The 21,761-nt window shown below is 36.4% G+C and overlaps 2 protein-coding genes, 1 long non-coding RNA gene and 1 pseudogene across 3 annotated transcripts; 1 reads left to right on the forward strand and 3 right to left on the reverse strand.

Annotated features, from left to right (window-relative positions):
• The first annotated feature begins 19 nt into the window (after nt 1-19).
• Nucleotides 20-6,276, forward strand: LOC106397563 (annotated as a pseudogene).
• On the reverse strand, nt 3,186-7,600 carry LOC106375095. The gene is made up of 4 exons (XR_007322904.1): nt 7,238-7,600; nt 7,094-7,156; nt 6,913-7,002; nt 3,186-6,818 (listed from the first exon to the last, which is right to left on the reverse strand). It is a non-coding gene; the product is annotated as an uncharacterized LOC106375095 (long non-coding RNA).
• Nucleotides 7,601-8,737: 1,137 nt separating this feature from the next.
• LOC106400940 (far upstream element-binding protein 1-like) lies at nt 8,738-12,552 on the reverse strand. Its single transcript, XM_013841347.3, has 6 exons — nt 12,147-12,552; nt 11,791-12,068; nt 11,617-11,718; nt 11,471-11,542; nt 11,263-11,382; nt 8,738-9,793 (listed from the first exon to the last, which is right to left on the reverse strand). The coding sequence occupies exons 1-6, from the start codon at nt 12,469-12,471 to the stop codon at nt 8,888-8,890; spliced, it is 1,803 nt and encodes a 600-aa protein (XP_013696801.2). The 5' UTR covers nt 12,472-12,552; the 3' UTR covers nt 8,738-8,887.
• Nucleotides 12,553-18,932: 6,380 nt separating this feature from the next.
• On the reverse strand, nt 18,933-21,327 carry LOC106402013 (probable beta-1,3-galactosyltransferase 12). The gene is made up of 6 exons (XM_022701227.2): nt 20,773-21,327; nt 20,103-20,258; nt 19,849-20,031; nt 19,656-19,769; nt 19,425-19,567; nt 18,933-19,345 (listed from the first exon to the last, which is right to left on the reverse strand). Exons 1-6 carry the CDS (start codon nt 21,171-21,173, stop codon nt 19,251-19,253), a joined length of 1,092 nt encoding a protein of 363 aa, XP_022556948.1. The 5' UTR covers nt 21,174-21,327; the 3' UTR covers nt 18,933-19,250.
• Between the last annotated feature and the right edge of the window lie 434 nt (nt 21,328-21,761).

Here is a 21,761-nt window from a genome sequence, read left to right on the forward strand (position 1 = left end):
TAAATGGTTGGTTTAAAGTTTAGCACAACGGGATTGGTTAGCTTTGAATCAATATGTTTAAAAGAAAATCTATACGAGAAACTAAAAGTCTCAATTCATTCAAAAGCAAAAGAAAATACGTAATGGAGTAACAAAGTAGTCAATGTAGTCTAACTTTCATTATAGATATAATAAACTAAACATTTTTAATGTAATTTACGAATTAATTTATTTTTAACAGTTTTTTATTTGGTTACCCAAGGCTTTTGCTTTGGGTACCAGTTTTATAGGATATATGAGCAACATGACACTGATTAGTGAGTTATATTTTAACTGAGATTTCAAGATTCATCATCTTTAGTGTTTTGTCATCATCTGGTGTAGCTTCTAACTCAATGGAATCAGAGCTTAAATACACTTTAGCATTTGATGGGACTTTGGAGAGGAGATAGGCGTTCACCTCACGCACAGTATTATTTGTAGGTGTCAAGACAACTCTCTCTTTTAAGTACTACTTGCTTCGGTAGTTCTGGAGGAAGTTAGGATATGCAGCATCTGCTAATGCTTCATGCGGTGTTTCAGAGTTAGATATCAGTCATAAATTCACTAAATATCATTCTGATTTCGTTTACAGAAACTAACCACACCATTGCTCTGCACTGCTGACTTAGAACACCTCATGACTCACATTGACAGCAACCAGCGTATATACAAGACCGCGGAGACACATAGGGTTAGTATCAATTTGGATACGTTCTTCTGCTATCTCTGGTCCGATTTAAAAAAAAATACATTGACTAAATCACTTTCATCGCAGGAACAACAGCCAATCTGATGTCCAACCCTTCTGAGCTTTATACGAAGACATCGTTTTCAGAAATACAAATACTAATAGTTTGAGACCCTTTACTCTGTTATTTAATAATTGGTTTCAAATACAGAGTCTCTAATATGTATTTAGTGTGTTAATTAGATGTTAATATTTATGTTTAACTAATATTCCATCTTTTTTTATAATTTCTAACAATTTTCTCTCAAATTATTTAGATAAATTAAATAATGGAAAAATTCAAATAATTTATAAAAAAACAAAAATACATATAATCTTTTGGATTAAAAGATGACAAATTATGAAACTATAACAGTTTAAATCAAATTATATTACATATTGGCCATCTATCGGTTCAATCGATTTAGTTTCGGGTTTTCATGATTTTTTAAATATGGATATTTTTTAAAACCTAAATTGAATTATCGAACCACCGGATTAATCGGTTTGACCGTGGGTTCGGATCAAATTTAAAAACACTGATTTAAATGAAAAAATATTTTAAATACAAAAATTCTTAAAAATTAATAAAATATTTATTAAGATATAGAATTTGTCATCATAAAATATTCAGCTCTTGCAAAACACGGATCAAAATCTGGCTTACATTATTTTCAAATTATCATCCCGCCCGTAGGGCGGACCGGTCCTAGTTAGTTAATATAAATGTCTTTTAACCCTTTAATAAAATTTATTTTAGTGATTTTCTTATTTAATAGCTATTTTTGTGAAAATAAACTAAAAGCAGTAATTCTAAATAATTTGTATTAATTTTATCAACACCACTAAAACAATGAATTAAAGTATTGGGGATGACATGATTCACGTCTACACGGATTGTCGGATCTCACCGGTTGGTGATACATAATATATGCAGCAAATTAGAGAAAATAAGAGATACTCCGATTTGCTTCCTCGGCTATCAATGGCGCTAAACGTGATCGAGAAGGTACAAGTCAGCCCTGCTACCAGATCGTCTGATGACTCAGTCAACTCCTTCAGTCTCTCTCTGAACTTCTTCAAGTTACGCTATATAAAACAACATCCTATAGACTCACCGACTCATTAGGCCTGTTCGTTTATTAAACGCGCTGCGTCAACACTAGCGGCTGAGTTTAAAGGGAAAATGAGAGAACTTAAGAGCAAGTCCATTGTGGGTTGGTTCCTAAAGGAGGTTTCAAACAAAATGAAAAAAAAAAAATGAAAAAAGCCAAAAAAAAGAAGAACCGCCTCTTAAATGGGATTTTCTGGGATTGGTAAGAGACCCTAACGTGGCAGTTTTCTATTTGACCTCTCCATAATGTCTCTCTCTCTCTCTCTCTCCTTTGCCTTCCTCCTCCGTTCTCGAATCCCATCAGAAGAAAAGAAGGCTTGAAGAAAATAGCAACAATCAATCCGATTCCTCTCTCGAATCTCATCAATCCGCCTCCTCTCTCGAATCTCATTAATCCGCCTCCTCTCTCGAATCTCTTTCTTTGACTCGACGGGGCAGCTGTGGAAGGAGCAGACGCTCGCCGGGAAGCCTGCTGGGTTCTTCGTGAGTACAAGGACTCAGGGAGGTGGACAAGAGACCATTGCGTAAGCTAACTCTGTTATTTCTATCTGAAAGTAAAGTAGTTGACTTTGGAGTACAAGTGTTTAGTTCTTGTCATCAAAGTTTTGTCTTTTGATTTTTGATTGAGGCATTGTCTGAAATTAATGCGAAAGTACATAAAGACATGAACTTTATGTTTTACCTGAAAAGTTTGTTGTGTTCAGGACAATTGAGTTTATAGTCTATGGTGGAATCTTAATAAAGGTTTTAGTTTTAGAACTCAGTTGGATCTGATCACCATTGAGTACACTGATCTCTATGTTGGTAGGATAAGACTGTAAAAATGAAAAATTTTATTAGATTTGATCCTGTAAAAATGAACTTTATAAGAATTGATTCTAACTTTCTCAGCACCACAGTTGCTAAATTTCTAGACATGAGAGTGTTGCTTCCTGTAAATTGCATATCTGCGATAGATTCTTTAATGTTCTTTCTCAGGTGATTTACTCCTAACTTCTATGGAATCTATACCCTTCTTTTTTTTGTCAATAGGCTTCTGTGATAGTTTGATTCCTTTACACAATATTTTTGTAATATTGTCTAGTACTGATGATCTAACAAAGCAATACAGAGAAGCATAACAATGTGAGGTATTACGTCACATGGCTTTTGTAGATCTTAACAAGTGTACAATTAGATGGTCCTATATTTTGCTATTTTGTAGTGTCAATCTCTGAAACATATGATGTGTTTGTTTTGCAGATGGACAGCAATCACACAGCTGGTGCATCACGGGATGCTAATCGTCCCCATAGTCTACACGTTTGGAGCAGGAATGTTCAAAATGGACTCGATCCATGGAGGCTCGTGTGTTCGCTGGTGATGGCTCAAGAGAAGCTAGGGAGACAGAGTTGGCTCTTGCTGAACATCAAGGAAACTACATGGCTTCAATTGTCAAGAGACTTGCACAACCCTGAGAAGAAATACAAAAGACAACCTTGGTGGCTTCTTTATTTTCTTTCTCGTTTTATTCAATTCTATCCATTTTTTTCTGAGTGTTTTTGAGTTTTGCCTTTATCGGAAGAACATTGAACCAATCATAAGGTTCTTACGGTAATGGTCGTGTGTACATGCTTCTTCTTATTACTATTTTCTCTTTGATTGTTCTCCTCCACAAATGTGAATTCCTGTCGTATAAAAAAAGGTTTATTGTGTGTTTTTTATTTGAGCTTTTGAATCCGAATCATACAGATTCTTTACCTTAGTTTCCAACTAGACATCCACAAAATAAAAGGCTCATGTTTTTTATCATGTATCATTCTACATGATAAGTTTGATGTATCGGTTTTCGCACATGAGCATTCAGAATTGTGTTCGTGATAATACAATACATCAACAATTGAAAACGGATTTGGTTGAGAATATATACAAAAATTTGAAACAAATGAAGATTTTAACTAATCGGCTTTTCTCGTTTACGATATGTATTTGTATTTTTAATATGCTTTTATGTCATTATTAATAAAAATAATATGTTTCATTTTCTTTCAAATCATTTCACTTAAAAAAAAATTAAGTTTTAAGAACCTCAATGAGGTTCTTCCAATGGAGGATGAAAAAATTAAATAGACAAACATGGGTTCTAAAGTTTTCAAATCATAAAATTAACCACTAATTTAATTTTAAGAATCCTTTAGGGTCTCTAACCAATGGAGATGGTCTAACAAAGAGAGAAAAGAAAGAATGGAAGAGCATCCATGTTTTTCATTCGCATGGAAGAAAAAGAAAAGATAAACAGTGACGCTAGTTATTTCAGCGGCACAAATATCACCGGATTCCATCGATCATTCTAACTCGCATTCTCTTTTTTCCTTCACCAGCGTCAGTGCAGAAGAAAATTACAAACAAATTTCAGCCGCTAGTGTTGACGCAGGGCGTTTAGTAAACGAACAGGCCTAGTATCATCCGAGACATTCCACTCTCACATCCTTCCAAAGCTCAAGCTCTCTCTCTCTCCCAAGTCCTCCGCTACTACCTTCCCCTCACCGGCCGCCTCACGTGGAGCCCACAGGACACAAAGCCGTGCGTCACCGTCTCCAAGCACGACACAGTTTCTCTCACGGTCGCGGAGACGGACGCAGACTTCTCCTTTTTATCCGGCGATGGACTACGTCTGGCTACGGACCATCGTCCATTGGTACCCGAGTTGAAAATCTTCGATGACTCGGCAACCTTGCTTTCCGTGCAAGTCACGTTGTTCCCGAAGCAAGGGTTCTGCATGGGCATCGCATCGCACCACTCTGTGAACGACGGTGCAACGTCAGAGATGTTTATTAAATCTTGGGATCATATTTGCAGACTGCAACAACATAGTAACAACGCCGTGTAGTTTCCTCTTCTTCCTGAGAATCTATCTCCAAATTTTGATCGTACGTCAGCGATCAATGTTCCATCCGGACTCGAGTCGAAAATGGTTGAATTTGTGTCATCTGGGGACAAGTTTAAAACCCTGAAGCCAACTCCCAGCGAGTTAAGCCCCGATGTTGTCCGTACCACTGTTGAGTTGACTTGGGAGAACTTAGAGAAACTCCGGGAACGAGTCAAGATCGAATCAGCTCGCTCTCGGCCCCTCGAGCTTCACTCAACCTTTTTTTTTTTTTTTTTTTGGTAAAAATGTTAAGATTTATTACCGGTTTTCAATTTTTTACAGAAGATTACTGAGACAAACAAGAAACAGAAGAACAGAAAACAAATCTAAACACAAACTCCAACCTAACGTAGCAAGAACTGACCCTAAGTTGTGCATCATAAGCAAAAGTATACATGAAAATCTGAACATTCGCTTGCCACAAAATGAAATCCGCAGTGATAGCGAGAGCTGAACCCGGTAAAATTCGGCTTTGCCCGATGATCAGCTCTTTAAGATCGGATTTTTCAAGAACAGCTTACGACGACATCAAGACTTGTAACCTTCACGGACCGACACCTTCACACCAGACCAAGAACACTTGCCGAGACCAGGTCGAGCTTTATCCGGAAAGGAGCCGCCAAAGCCGCCACAAACCACCGCACCTGCACCAAAAAGACTGAGACAACAAACACCACTTTAAGTCAAAGCGGTCAGGAAGCAGCCTTAGATCAAGCCCCTGAAACTCGCAGACCCAGCACGCGCCGCCACCGAGCAGAGCAACCGTGGTTGACAAATCCAACTAATCGCCTCCTCGCACGCGCCGCCGTTACGGAGAACCCGCAACGGATCTATCCGGTTAGGAACCGATGGCAACTCCAGACGAGCCCCAGAGAGAAGGTCCTTTGTCCTCGCGTATGCTTACGTGTGGACTTGTGCGGTGAAAGCGCGTGGAGGCTACCCGAACAGAAACAGTACGTTTTAGGTATTCAGCAGACTTTAGGGCTCGGTTAGACCCGCCACTTCCTGCTACATACTTTGGGTCATGTGTATTTCCTATAGGTTGGTTCCAATATGAAGCGAGAGCGTTTTTGAAAGATGATGGCTTTGTTAAAGCAGTCGAGATTCTAAGTGATTCAGTCAAAGGTTTAGCTTCGCAAGGGATAGAGTCACTCTTTGAGGACTATGTGGAGGGAACGAAGAAAATTAAACCGGGTGAACAGTTCGGATCGGTGGCTGGGTCAACCCGGTTAGGGATAAATGGGACAGATTTTGGATCATTCTCTATGTTGGGAAGGAGGGATGGTCAGGTGGTGGTGTGGAGATTGGAATGTGCTTGACGAAGAGCGAGATGAATACTTTTCTTTCTTTATTTAAAGATGGCCTAAGCAATTAAGGCTTTAAAAGTGAGGCCTAAGCATCATTAACCCAAAGATCCACTTTGGTTCTCTTAATGATTTTAAGTAATAAATGTTATTTAAGAGACTGTCACAAAAAAAAAAGAAAAAAAAAAAAAGTTATTTAAGAGACTTAGTTAAGAGACACCAACATTTTTGTACTCCAATGGAAGTTTCTTATTTAGAGGTTCTAAAAAAACTTTGGAGAAGATTTATATTTCGGAGGAAAACTTCTCAAAAGCATTCAAGGTGATCACTCTGACCATACAAACAGTTTTTCACTTGGTGCAGATACAATAACAACCATAACAGAAGGAACAACATTATTCTACTGATAGAGAAGATAGACATTGAACCACATCATCATCACACACAACAGATGGAACTAATAGTAGTTTTAGGGGCTAACCTTGTGAGCCCATCCTGCGATCACATACCTCTCCTCGGTCTTCGTTCTCTCAAAGGAGTTAAGAGAGAACAAAGCGTTCATGTAGCCATGAACATGACGTAAGCCCTCGGGGACAGACCAACTTTTGTAGTGACCGTCATGAGTCTTGAGATGATTCACCAGAGCTTCAAGCTCATCAAGCAACCTAAGCAACTCTGACCTACGTATAGATCACTGGAGGTACCAAGAGAAACAGGCTTCAACTCACGTCCCTCGGTTTCAATCTGAACGTATAACACTAGTTAATGTTCAATACATACAAGTATATGACACAGATGGTCTGAAAATATGTTGAACATCATATTGCCGTAAGATTACCTTCAGAACAGCAAGATCATTGTCTGGATCAAGACCCACAATTTTCCCATACTTTGTAAATCTTGTTCCCATGGCATCAACTAGAGATATCTGCAACAAACCCAAAACCATGATTTGCTTTAAGTCATTTCGTTTGTCTTTGTGTTTCTTTTGCTGCAAATTGATTAAAGAAGATGGAGACCTTACAACGTTGTAATCCACTCTGATTAGTAGCTAACTTGGCAATGACATGGTAATTTGTCACCTACAATTGTACAAGAAATAAGCTTTCTCAGTTTTCCAGGATTCAGACAAGAGACTTGAGGTTTTATCCTCGCCATTGCACCTTTATCTCGCAGCAAATATAACTGATACAACTTGTTCTCTGCAAACCACAAATCAACTAGCAAAATCAGTTTAATACACAGAAGCTTCGAATTCAAAGCATTAGATTGGGTAGTTCCAAGCTCAACAAAACCTAATACATACTACGTATTGACCAGATTCATCTATGCATACGAATCAACGCATGTGACAACACCACAAAAGAGAGTTAATCTCTGGTCAACAGCTTCGACCAGTAACTTCCGATACATCAGATCCATTATTCCAAATTCTCAATCAAATCAAACAAAATTGCAAATAGATTTCAAAATTACATAATTTTATAAACGTATATTTACAAATGTAGAAAGAAATAATGAAATGACCATTTTCAAAAAAAAAAAAAGAATAATGAAATGAAATGAACAAAAGTAATCATACTTTAGCCTAACTATAAATCAGAAGAACAATTGTAGTTTCATAGAAATTGTTACAACTCAATATGTTTATTAATAAACAAAAAAATCGAACTGAAATTTTATACCTAGGATTATATGTATAACAAATATAATAATATTTATGATTTAACATATTTTTAAGAGAAAAAGACAAAAATAGCACTAAATCAAGTTTATGTTCCCAAACTAGCACTCAAGGTCAAAAGTCACAAAAATAACACTTAATGTTTTATCAAAAGTCACAAACTTAGGGTTTAGAGTTAAAGGGTGGGGTTTAGGATTTAGGGTTTAGGGTTTAGGGTTTAGGGTTTAGATTTTAGGGTTTAGGGTTTAGATTTTAGGGTTAGGGTTTAGAGTTTAGGGTTTAGGGTTTAGAGTTGAGAAATGAGGTTTTGGGAATAAGATTTCAAATTTTGAAAAATAAAAAAAATTAAAATTTTCAAAGGATAAACTTAGAAAGGTGCTATTTTGGCCATTTTAGTTTTTGAGTGCTATTTTTGTGATATAAACTTAGAAAGGTGTTATTTTGGAGATTTGACCTATTTTTAACTTAATTTATATATTTATTATAAAACTATAAAAATGAAATATTAATTAATACTATAATATAGTTATTTTATAAATATTCATATATGTGCTTAACTTTTTAGAATTTCCAGGTTATATTTGCTAATGCAGCTCTAATTCCACATACACATTTTCTTTTGTTTTCTATTTTTCCCTAAAACATATGTAAATTATTATATATTTACAACTCTTTTTTTTTTTTGTCACTGATATATTTTACAACTGTATATTTACAACTCTAAAAGAATGAAAAGTATAACTAAAGATAAATCAAATATTTCATTATCATAGTTTTTATAAGTATTTATAAAACGGAAAATCACCTAGTTTTACGGTTGAACCTGTATGTACGTTTTGTGAAGCAGATACTACTGCAAGAGAACATATTTGGTCTCGTCTTGCCTAGTGAATTTGATAAAACCACACAAACTCGCTCAGTGTATTTTTGGATACAAGGAATAGTTTGTGTAATCTATAAGTAGACAGCGGACCCAAAGTAACATAAACCATTATCTCAAACATAAAAGGAAAGTTTAAACTAAAAACGTCAAGCACAAACATTAAGAAATCCTCTGAAAAACCAAAAAAAAAAAAGAGAGGAGGGAAGCATGTATTGTATAACAGGTGGAATCTATCCATAAACATCATCAACTCTTTGGGGATGCCTTAGGCGGTCCAGCAGGTGGAGCAGTCTGCGAAGCCGGCGTACCACCACCACCACCAGGAGCAGTAGTTCCAGCAGATCCATCAGAAGAGTAACCGCCAGCAGTAGGAGGTTGTGCGTATCCTCCATAAGACCCATATCCCTGAGGTGCTTGACCATACCCATATGCCGGAGGCTGTCCATAACCCGATGCAGCTGGTTGTGCATACCCATAGCTTCCAGGAGCACCAGGAGACTGCTGGTTCTGAGCATAAGCCGGTGGTTTCCCAGCCTGTGGTGGTGCTCCATATCCAGAACTGTACGCCGTTGGTGGCTGGCTGCTGTAACCAGCTTGAGAAGTCGGAGCAGCTCCATACCCTGCTTGACCAGTGCTACCTTGAGTAGGCTCTTCACCAGTTGGAGCCGACGATGCCGGAGCGGCTTGAGATGTATCTTCCTCTTGACCCGGGTTAGCGGTGCTGCCGTAACCACCCTGTTGCTGGTCATACCCAGCTTGGCCATATCCTGATTGCTGCGAAGCATTATAACCTCCATACCCATCTTGCTGGTATCCCTGACCAGCTTGGCCATAACCAGAAGCATTCTGGTAGTAACTGTACGGATCTGTTGGTGGAGCTGAGCTTCCACCACTGTTTGGTGCCTGTGACTGTTGCTGACCGTAATAATCATAATCACCTTGTTGAGGGTAGCCAGCTGAAGTTTGTTGAGGGTAACTTCCGTAAGGTGACTGACCATACTGAGGTGGACCCGGATATGCTCCCTGTTGCATGTAACCATAACCAGCTTGTTGTGCTGGCGGACCACTAGGTGGTGCCCAGCTTGATGGTGGGCGGGCTTGATAACCCTGTTGTTGATAGCCTCCACCCATTGATGAGTTTCTCATACGGTTCTGCATAAAATAATAAAATGGAATAATCATATATAACTTTAGGGAAGAAAAAAAAGAGAGGCAACAATACAGCATAAAAACACATAAACACAAATGCAGAGACAGATAAACGGATAAAAATACAAGATAAAGAGAGGACTACACAGTTGTCATATACCAATATCTGTACATACAGGATCAACCAAGATCATATCATACTCTAGAAGGGTATGGTGATGCCTACATACCGTACTGATTGGTGAATTTATTGGGTTTACTCCTGCAGAAGCCCATCCCTTTCCCTATCCGAGGTAAAATAGGTGCAAGAGAAACCACAAATACTATACAAGCTTTTGCAGATAAACGCAACATAAGGCAAAATTTGCATAGCAAGATAATCTAACACAGACTAAAGAGTTTTGTTTCAACAATAAAATACTCATGGGAACATATTAGCAGAGTCTATGGGATGGGTATGATCTCTCTGTAGTACATTATAGCTAGATGGTTCTACTAAAAACAAATCCAGGAAGAGTAGAGGCAAGCAGAATACAAACAATTCTAGGTTAGTAAAATATTTGACAAAAGAAAATGGCTAATAGGTCTTCAAAGGTTAGTCGCCCACCTTTGGTGATAACCTGATGACTGTAACAAGAAGTTACCGCTGAACGGAACTGATAGTTGATAAAAGGGAGTTGGCGCAGTGTAACAAAAAGAATATAACATATATTATACAAACCCAAAATCCAAAAAATTATCAGATAGATAACTATTTTATAAATACTATCACAGCAGGTCAGACTGAAACTGTCCAGCAACCTCACAGTGTGTCTGCATATACTCCATAACATAGACAACAGAATTCTCCGTTACGAAAATATCATTTGAAAAGAGAATGCAGAGAGTATAAATCTCTTAGAAACAATGGAATTTAGAAAGGACGATGCTACGCATATTGTACATTTGGATTCTTAAAATTTAAATTGAAAAGTGTATGCAAGAAAAGGGCGATAAAAAATTGTCAAAAGAAAGATAGTAACAGTGGTAAGAAATTAGTGAAGGAAGGTACTGGAAAACAATGAACAGGGGAAGAAGCAACATATAATCGCTTACAACTCCAGTAACAAGATGAATTATCATTTTGCAAGTCAAGAAAATCACAAGATTGTGAACGTTCCCCTGCAAATAAGCGGAAGAGAAGAACTACGGACTTTATAGTAGATGCAGTTATCATGAAATGGAGGCATAAGAAGAATATGAGAACAACGAGTACTTTAGCTGTTGATACATTTACTACGTAACACTAGTCTAAACTATATCACCCATCACCTAGATTAATATCCCATGCTTAACATTTACGGATTAAGGAATATGCTAGATAATCCTAAAACTGATGACAAATAAATTATGCAAGCACAACACAATATGTAGAAAAATAGACACTGCAGAAGCCAGACACAGTCCATAGCAAACAAAACAATCAAACATACCTCGCCACTGAGGATTTCATTAACTAATTGTTTAGCATGTTCAATCTGATCGGTGGTCCCATCAATCTGCAAAGTTCTTTCTGGAGTAGGGTCTCCAGGGGGCAAATGCAAAGGAATAACCTGCAAAACAATTACAAACAGATTTAACTAACACTTCACCTCCAGAATACAACACATAAGCTTGCTTATCTGTGGTAGTTTCACAAACCTGAATACGAGCTCCAGTATTAGCTTGCATAGACTTGATTGTCTCACCTCCTTTACCAATCACCAAACCAACCTAGAGTAGTTCGTGGGGTTACATAACAAGACACACCTGACAATAAATATCTCAATCTCCAGAGCACTATCTACCTTGTTATTAGGAATCTTCATAACAAACTGATCAGCTCCCGGCTGTCCACCCATCCTACGAGAGCTGCCTCCACCTGAACCAGCTCCGCCACCTGTCTCAGCCTGAAAAACCAAAATTTAACCATTAGTAATCACTTTTCGATCACAATGATAAACAAGTAGTAGTAGTCATACATCTTGAAGGACTTCATTGATCAGCTCCTCAGCCCTAGAGATCTGATCCGGGGTGCCAGTAAGGTCAACAGTCCTGGTAGGAGCATTAGGGTCAGCATCCATATCTCTGGTAACCTGAATCTTGGCTCCAGACTGAAGCTGAAGAGACTTAATCGTCTCTCCACCTTTACCAATAATAACTCCAACTCTCATATTCGGGATATCAATCTTCTTCGTAGTCGCCGTGAAGCTACCGTACGAAACAGGTATCGAAGACGTGTTCGACATCTGCCTCCCCTCTGAAAACCAAAGATCAGATCACAAAATCAATCCAATTAGAGAGAGATAGGGATGAGAGGAAGATTGTTTCAACGTACCAGAAGAGTACGAAGAGCTAAACCCTTTGTCGCCGCCGTAATCGTAAGAAGAGGCGTTATCGACACGGGGACGCTTCGCGTCGGCGCTGTTGAGGAGACGAGCGGCGATCTCTTGCGCCTTCTGTTTGGCGATCTGGATCTCATCCATAGGAGGAGGGACGCTGTTGTAGGAAGACGGCGGGGGGACGGCGGAGGGATCGGGAGAAGCGGATGGGATCGGACCGGAGGAGAAGCCGGTGGGTCGTCGAGTCGACGGAGGAGGAAGAGGAGGAGCGGTTTGCTCTTCGTATTTGCGCTTGTTGGAGTATTGAGATTCGTCGGCCATGGTTGACGATAGAAACCCTAAGAGGCGGAGATAAGGAGAAGGAAAGAGTGATGAGGTCTTAAAAATACACACGCGATTATATATATACTAGTTGACGACAAACCTTGGCATATTACACACTCAGATATTTTACCTCTTTCAAAATAATAAAATTGTTTTTTTTTTCCTAATAAAATAGAGTCGGATATTGATATATCATGATTTTTATAAATTTTTGACCATGTTATAAACCATGTTTTAAGGTTTTTAATATATGTTTTGAATCTTTTATGAGTTATCGTACCTTCAAATACATGTTAGACAAAACTAAAGATTCAAAAGCAATTTAAAACATAAAAAAAATTGGAGCTGAAAACATTCGAGGGTCTGATCGGTAAGGATTTTCGTTTAAGGCTTTGGTTTTAGAACTATGGCCGTAGAGAATTTGGCTGTTAAGACTTTGGCTATTAGTTTAAGTTTTATTAAAATAAAATTGGTAGTTAAATTTATAGAAGTTTGGAATAATATTTAAAATATTTTATTTAAAAGGTAAAATTATGATACTATTAAAAGTTTAAATATATATGATTGTAAAAGTAATACAATATGGATCTCAAATGAACAAGAAAAAAAATTTAATGATTAATTTGTCAATCTTAAATTTTAATAAAATTGTTACAAATGGGAGGAATGGGATCTTATCTAGGTTTACCAGAAAATCTTGGGGGGTTCCTAGATAGAAGTTTTTAGCTTTGTGCAAGATCGGCTAAACAACAGGGTCAATGGTTGGATGTTTAGGTTTTTCACAAAACGAGGAAAAGAAGTGATCATTAAATCAGTAGTTACGGCATTACCAAATCATGTGATGTCTTGCTATCGATTACCTAAGACAACAAATAAGAAACTGAAGAGTGATGTAGCTCAATTCTGGTGGAGTCCAGGGGGAAGTACAAGAGGTATGAACTGGAAATCATGGGATAAAGTATGCATAAATAAGGATGAAGGAGGGCTGGGATTCAAAGACATAACTGATTTTAATACAAGGATGCTTGGTAAACAGTTATGGCGTCTCATAGAAAAGCCAAATACTCTATTTTCTCGAGTTTTTAAAGGTCGGTATTACAGGAATGCCTCACCCCTATAACCGATTCGTTCGTACTCTCCGTAATATGGCTGGCGGAGTATCGTATCTGCTAGATCTCTAGTAAGCAAATGACTAATCAAACGGGTTGGATCAGGATCATCTATATATGTATGGAATGATCCATGGTTCCCAACCACTCGCCCGAGACCAGCTAACAAAAATCAACATAATTATTATCCAGACCTCACAGTGGATTCACTCATTGATTCTACTTCGCGAACTTGGAATTCGCAGGCACTCCGGACTTTGGTGGACCCTTAGGATGTGATAATTATAGAAAGTATACCACTGAGCAGAACCCAGATGGTAGATAGAAATGAATGGCATTTCACAAATAATGGGAAATAGACGGTCAAATCAGGATATCAGGTAGAACGGGTTTATCCAGACAAGGCAAAACCACCATTAATATTTGGACCTACGGTTGATGTTTTGAAGGAGTTTTGTTAGAAAATACGGTGTCCACCAAAGATGAAACATTTTCTATGGCAATTGGTGACAGGGTATATAGCAGTCAAGAAGAATCTGCAAGCGCGTGGGATACATGGGGATATATGTTGTGCAAGATGCGGAGCTGATGAGGAATCAATAAACCATGTGTTTTTTGAATGTCCTCCAGCACTTCAGGTTGGACACTCTCAAAGATACCATCGAATCCAGCTATTTTCCCCAACAAGCTCTCTCTTTACAAATATGGATCATCTATTCTGGAGAGTTTTTCTGCAGATGGAGGATCATCAATTTGCATAGATATTATGGTACATCTGGAAATGAAGGAATAATAAAGTTTTTAGTAATCTGGATATAGACCCTAGAGACACACTCAATTTGGCAGAAACATAATCAATACTTTGGGCAGAGGCACAAGTATTGAATGAACAGAGGAGAGTACCACAAGTTGAGATTACGATTTTACCGTCAATTCCAGGAAGATGGTGTTTTACAGATGGTTCCTGGAAGGAGAACGATATATTTTCATGACAAGGTTGATTCAGTACTTTAGAAGGTTTTAATGGGCTGATGGGGGCGAGGAATGTTCGGGCTAGCCTCTCTCCTCTACATGCGGAGATGGAAGCGCTACTATGGGCAATGAAATGTATGAGAAACATACGGCAATTTCAGGTTACGTTTGCAACAGATTGTTCTCAATTGGTAAATATGGTTTCGGAACCAGAGGAATGACCAGCTTTTGCAAATTATTTGGAAGATATTAAAGTCCTGAAATAAAGTTTCCTTCGATCAGAGATTATCTATGTACCAAAGACGCAAAACACAAAGGCGGATAGCCTAGCACGCAGTGTTAGGAAGCAACCGTCTTTTGTCGTTCACATGGATCAAGATCTACCGAGTTGGTTCGCAGAGTCAATATGAGTCTGTATAAGTTGATGACAAAAAAAAAATTAGATAAATGATTTAGTTACAAAGGGAAAAAGAAAATAGTGAAAAAATAAAAAGAAATTGCAAAAGTCGCGTATTGTTGGCTTTAGAAAAAACAACAAAAAAAAGAAATTTATAATAACTTTAGAGACTTTAAAATGATTAATTTAAAAAAAAAATCTTATTAGTAAAAAAAAGCTTTAAAGACTTTCTAATCCTACAAATTCTTCAAATCAAATTCTTAACAGCTATCGGATCCTGAATCGATCTATGGTGTCGATGGACACCTACCACTTGGTGGATACCGATCATAGACATCACTTTCGTCAATGAGTTTTTAGTAAGTTTCAAGAATGAAAATTTTCTCAAAAAATTCATTATTTGCAGCTAAATCATTTTAAGACAGAGATCATTTAGTAATTCATTATTTATATTGAGATAACTTTTGGAGATAGAGGTCAGAACGCATAAATTCATGTTTTTTATTGATTTTTAATACAATTTATTCAGAGTATAATTTATGTTTTCAGTATCATATATGAGTAATTCACTTGTTAGATTTAAGATTTTTCTAAGGTTGGTGAACTATTAGATGGATAGAATTGTCAGAGAGTAATCTTATATTACTCATCTGAATTAAGCTTAATGTATTTAGATTGATAACATGAAATTTAGATTTTGGATAACTAATAAACACGAAAGTGTTATTGATTGTCTTACTTAGCTTTGAACAAAATATCTATATGCAGTAACATTTGGTTTAGGAACTTCTTAAACTTATAAAACTTGTTCTTAGTGCTTGTTTGAACTATTGAATTCGCAAAGAGATTTGGAATTCTATGATTTATATATACATAATCTCTTCAACAAAAGTTTATTGATTTGAATACTATTATTTGAGTTTAAAAGTTGTTCTTCATAAATCATTGGCAATTTACATGGTATGTAAATCTGATTTACATGCGAAGTTTTCTAAGTCTAACGTTTTTTTCTGATCAGTTGAGGTACATGTTAGTTTAATTCCTCCCGTTTGGCTATCCGAATCAGTTAGTTAGTTTCATGCTGACAAAAAAAAATGTTAAAAAAAAAATCTAAAGTCAGATATGTGCACATACTTTTGTTTCTATTAATTTTATGTAAATTAAAATGTATGTATGAAACTATTTGATGTGTTGTTTAAAGATCGATGTTATATACTATAACTTAGTTTTGATTTTAAATTTGTTTTATTTTAGAATTTCAAGTTTAATAGGTTAGATATTTTTCGGCATGCACGTCAAACTACCATTATGAAAACATATGTGTTCAATGTCATTATAATTGTATTGAAATTTTTATAAGTTATTTGATATAAGTTTGTATGCATTAGATTGATTTAGAATATTATGTATGTTTTACGAAATAGTAATATTCATATATTTTTAATTTTAATCGTTTTATACTTTTGATGTTTAAGTATTTGTATTTTTTGATGTCCATGAAACTTATGTATCTTAGGCACAACCTCACATAAGTCTGAAATGAGCTTTTAGAAATTTAAATATCTCGTATCAAGTGTGATTTGAACCCAAACACACAAAAACACAACAGCTTGCACTATCACTAAGCTACCAACACCTTTTTTTAAGGGAAATTAGGCCGTATAGCTAAGAAACAAACAATATTTAGCTCTATAGCCAAATGTCCTATCATACATCGATATAGAGTGGATTTTATATAATATTACCTTGCTAGCCTTAAACGCAACTGGCGCAACCTGCAGTTAAGAAAATAATTATAAATTACCCAACCAAGCAAAAATTACGCGTGGTCATCAGGAAGTCACACATCTCCCAAAAGTAACTTCTTCGTCACTTTCTGAGAAGGTGAAAAGTTTCCGGCCGATATTTGTTGAATCGCGAAATCAAGCAGCAGATTCCGCCATATATTGCTCTTTCATCCAGCGCGGAGAAGAGCTGTATACATGTTTCAGTCTTGTTCTTTGTTCTTTGTTGAATAGAAATGTTCATGTAGAATGAAAATGCATGTTACTTGTATTTCGAAATTTGGGTTTAATTTATGAAAGATTGCGGTTGAGATTGGATAAAGGCTTATATTCCATTATCAACCAAGCAAAAATTACGGCTGATGCTTGAAAGAAATGGTTCAATCTTGTTCTTTGTTGTTTCATGTTCTATTTATATGAGTTTTGTAACAATGTATACATGTGTTTTATTTTAGTCTGTATATGATTTTGTAAAGAGAAAATAATATATTGAACGTAAATGGAACATAATTTATTATGACATCAAATAAAACAGAATACAGTATGATAATGGAAATGCTCATGTAGAAAGGAAATGCATGTTACTTGTATTTCGAAATTTGGGTTTAATTTATGAAAGATTGAGGTTGAGATTGGATAAAGGTTTATATTCCATGTAGAGTTTAGTGATTAGTGGCTAGGGTTTAGTTTATGAAAGATTGGGGTTGACATTGGATTAAGATTTATATTTCCATGTATGGTTTAGTTTATGTATGGTTGGGGTTGACATTGTGACAAGCATTACCATCTTCCATGAAGGCATAACCATATTAACATTTGAGAAATATGTTAAGATGATTTTTAGATTGTAACTATATTTTCAGATTTTCTATTCTATATGTCTCATGTAGAATGGTAATGCTTTATATACTTTTAATATTTGGGTTTATGGTTTATATTTGGGTTTAGGGTTTAGTGATTAAAGTTTAGGGTATAGTATTTTGTAGGTGGAGGGGGTAAGGATGGAGTTAGTATTAACTTCTTCGATGATATCATAGACATTTCATATTTTCACTAATATGTATTATGTTATTTATATAGTTCCATTCAATTTAGGTTGAGGGTTTATATTTGGGTTTAGGGTTTATATTTGAGTTTAGGGTATAATGATTATGGTTTAAGGTTAAGTATTTAGCGGTTTATGGTGGGGTTATTATATGGTTTATTATTGAGGGGCTGGGATGGGATTGATGTTATATACTATTTTGGTTGGAGGTGGGTTAAGGTTGAGTACAAATGCATTAGTTCAGAAGAATAGTCTCCATTCCATTTTATAAATAGAATAATAGTTCAAATTTTATATATTTTTATTTTATTTTATTTAAAAAATATTGTAATTAAAAATTAGATTTAATATTTGGATTTTGGTTTAGAGATTCGAGATTAGTATTTAGGTGTGGAGTTGAGTTTAAGGTTTCTAGTTATGTTTCATATAAAGGTTTTTTGTTTGTTTCTATCAAACATAGTATTTTTATAAATGGAATAGAACATTATAGCACAGTTAACATGTACGTGGTAAGAAAGCATGTGACGTGGATATATTTGCTTATTTCGTTAGTTAACAGTACACAATGAATGTGATCCATCTCTTAAGTCACCGATGTCATATCTCTTTTTGTTTTGACCGGTAACTTGTTTCCAGTGGGGGTATAACCGGCTTGGGAGAAGGTAAAATGTTATTCATTCAATAACGTCAAAATCATAGTCATCTGCCTAATTATACTCTCGATTTTGGCTATCTCGTAAATTCACCCTTTTTTTAATCTAATTTGCTGTTTCAAAAAAAAAAACATCTAATTTGCATTGGATAAAGCTTTCTAATAAATTACAAACATACTGTTTTATTATTTGATTAAATAATCTGTAAAACATTGTAAACTGTAACACAATCATATTTTTTTGTCAACATATTTCGTTGCCACAAAAGGACCACAATTTTACAAACGGGTTTCAGGTTAACAATAACCCAATTACATTAAACCCCACAGTGCCTTAGACCACCAACTGCCATGGCAACATGCTTGAAAGGAATTCAGCCAATGTACTATACACGTCTATTAGATTAATATGTTGTGGTTCTCATAATTTAGCATTCAATTATATGTTGTTATTTGTTTCCCCACTAGATACCAACTTTGGAACACTACTATGAATCTATGATACAAAAACAAAACAAATAATACATTGAATGAGATCTCTTATACAAAATCAAACATATTAATATTGTATCATCTCCCAGTGCCTACACCACTGGCCACATAAATCTAATTTACAAAAAAAATCTTGTGGTATCTGGTCTATATATATATATATATATATATATATATATATAACTTCAGTATAAATGTGGTACATGAGACAACTACAACAAGAATCAGATAATGTAAGAACTATGAAGTCATCTTTCCCCTTTACAGCTCCAAGGATGTTGGAACTATGAGATCATATATTCTGTAGAATTGTTTGCAACACAAACTACTGGTCCAAGTCATCGGGAGGCAATGTCGGACTCTTGGAGCAAATATCCATATTGTGAAGCTCCTTTAACCGACTCTCCGGGTTACAAAGCCCTTAAAGATTTTAAGAAGAAAACGTTGGTTTCTTGTAAGAGCCTATTAAGTGAAGAAAGAAACCATATTTAAAAGTTACCTGAGCATTTGGGAATGTCCCAGACTGCTATAGACTTTGGGGAACAACGAGGCTCGCATAAAGCACGGTTGTCCTCATGATGTACATCCATTGCAAGCATCCAAGATCCGATGGTTACATCTTCATTGTTAAACATCCTCAAGCTAAAAGGTAAAAAGACCGATAAATGAGATTTGCATACATCAGAATCTGCAAGTGAGGATAAACAAAAAAAGAAGCATTTAGTAGAACCTGCCGTTCCGAGCTGATGCAAGTGAAGCCACTATCTCGGCTGAAAGAACGTACATCGGTCCATAAGCATGTAAGAAATATTCATTTCCAATCAAATTGCCCTGTTTCTCATACCTGACAAATTTCGATATATGTCACAAAAGCTGATAAACTTCCACGTAGAATGAAAACAAGGCTTATCTAATAGTAATACCATTTGAGTTTAGGGTTAGTTATAACTGGTCCTTTCTTCATGCAGCCAATGTACGTCTGTGAATGAAGCCTTTCCTTGGCAAGAAGCGTCCCAAGGCGATCTGGTCTCAAGTAAATGTCGTCGTCGGCTTTGACATAATAATCAGCCTCAAAGAGTTTAAAAGCTGCTTTGAAGAAGGCCAACCTATAAAGAGATGAATCAATCAATCAGAGTCATATTGATGAAATGGAGATTTGAGGGATTCTTTTATTTACGTTTTATAAGGAAGTCGTAGATACTCTTCCTCAACATCATCAAGAAGCACAAAATCTCTGTGTTCTTTTATCTCCTTTTCAAGCTCAGCCATCTTCTTTTCATCTTTTGACCGTCCAATCACAAATCTAAAAGCTAATCCAGTCGCTTGTTCCAACCTAAGTTCCCAGTCATCAAACAAAACAAATATTGGATTCCAATCCAAAATTAGCAGATCAAAATAGAGACAAGCAAAGTAATCTCAGTTAATCTTCATTGTCTTTAAATATCTAACCCACCCCAAGTGTTCTAAAAATCGGTCTTGGCGACAAATCGCGCTAAAACAAAACAATTTTCCTAAGAAAAATCGGTCTAGGCATCTGTCTAATCAATAATCTCCTATAAAACGCCTAAACACGGCCTAGCGATTTCTTGAACATTGATCTAACCCGAAATTTCAGGTTAAACATTTACTTTCCCGCACAAACTTAGACTTTGATAGCTAAAGTAACCGTAATGACATCAAAAGGTTACAAAATCTCATCATGGCATGTTTAACATATTGTCTTTTTTTAGCTTTAAGAGGTAAACACTACATCGCAACCAATCTACGAAACAAGATGGAGATGTAACCAGCATTTCAGAATTTACTTGACAATCTTGAAGCAATGTATTATATTCTAATAAGATTACCTTAGAAGAGCATCAGGATCAGAAGGGAACCAAGTACTTCTCAAAGCGGCACGACGATCACCATAATCGAAACCAGTTTGGATCCCAACGAATCCTATAACCTTTCGTCTTTCCGGCAATACGTCGCCGTTCCCACCGAGTTTTCTTGAACCGAACACTCGTGAAGTGTCTTTAGATCCACCGCATCGATACACGGAGGAAGGACCTCCGGAGGAAGTGATTGCGAAGATAGTTCCGGCGAGTCCGATGAAAAGAGAGACGAGGGAGAAGAGTACGATGGCCACGTGGACACGAGAGGCGGAAGAGCTGTGTTTGTGGCTCTTCGAGGGTTTGCTGTAGTAGGAAGGAGTTGCAGGGCCGGTGGAAGATGCGGTGACGAAGCGGTGGGAGAAGAGTGGCATTATCGTAATTCTGAGGGTGGTGGAAGGGCAAGTTCGGGTTTTGCGATAAACTGGGAGGTTTTTGTTCTTTTAGATCTGTAGTGACGGTGGTGAAGTGTGGCTTCTGATTGCGAATCTAATTATTTTCCACTTTTTATGCTTCTTTTGTTAATTTTCTTACACGACAGTCTTTTTTGTTATGTAATAATAATTTTAATTTCTTAGCATAAAAAGAAAGAGAGCAATGAATGCATTCACATGACTATCTACGAGATTCAAATTCAATCGCTACAACTATTATAGAACTGCTATAAAATTAAATGTCACGCAAAAAGCTAACATCTGAATGAAACAAAAGCTGTCTAACCAATTATGTAATGGAAGCGGTAGAGAAAAGTCACACTTCCCAAATAAATTAGATAGTCCCAATAACGTTTTCTCAGTGGAATTCTCTGGTCTGATAGAAGATCAAGTATTGATCATGTTTTACCTTAAATTTGAATTTGAATTAAAAAGTTCACCGGTTTTAAATTATTGTAATTGTCAGTGAAAGTAAATTTTAAAAGTTCACCGGTTTTAAACACCACATAGTTTTTTCTGGTAAAAGGT

The sequence above is a fragment of the Brassica napus genome, chromosome C4 (genome assembly GCF_020379485.1).
Source record: "Brassica napus cultivar Da-Ae chromosome C4, Da-Ae, whole genome shotgun sequence".
Lineage (NCBI taxonomy): Eukaryota > Viridiplantae > Streptophyta > Magnoliopsida > Brassicales > Brassicaceae > Brassica > Brassica napus.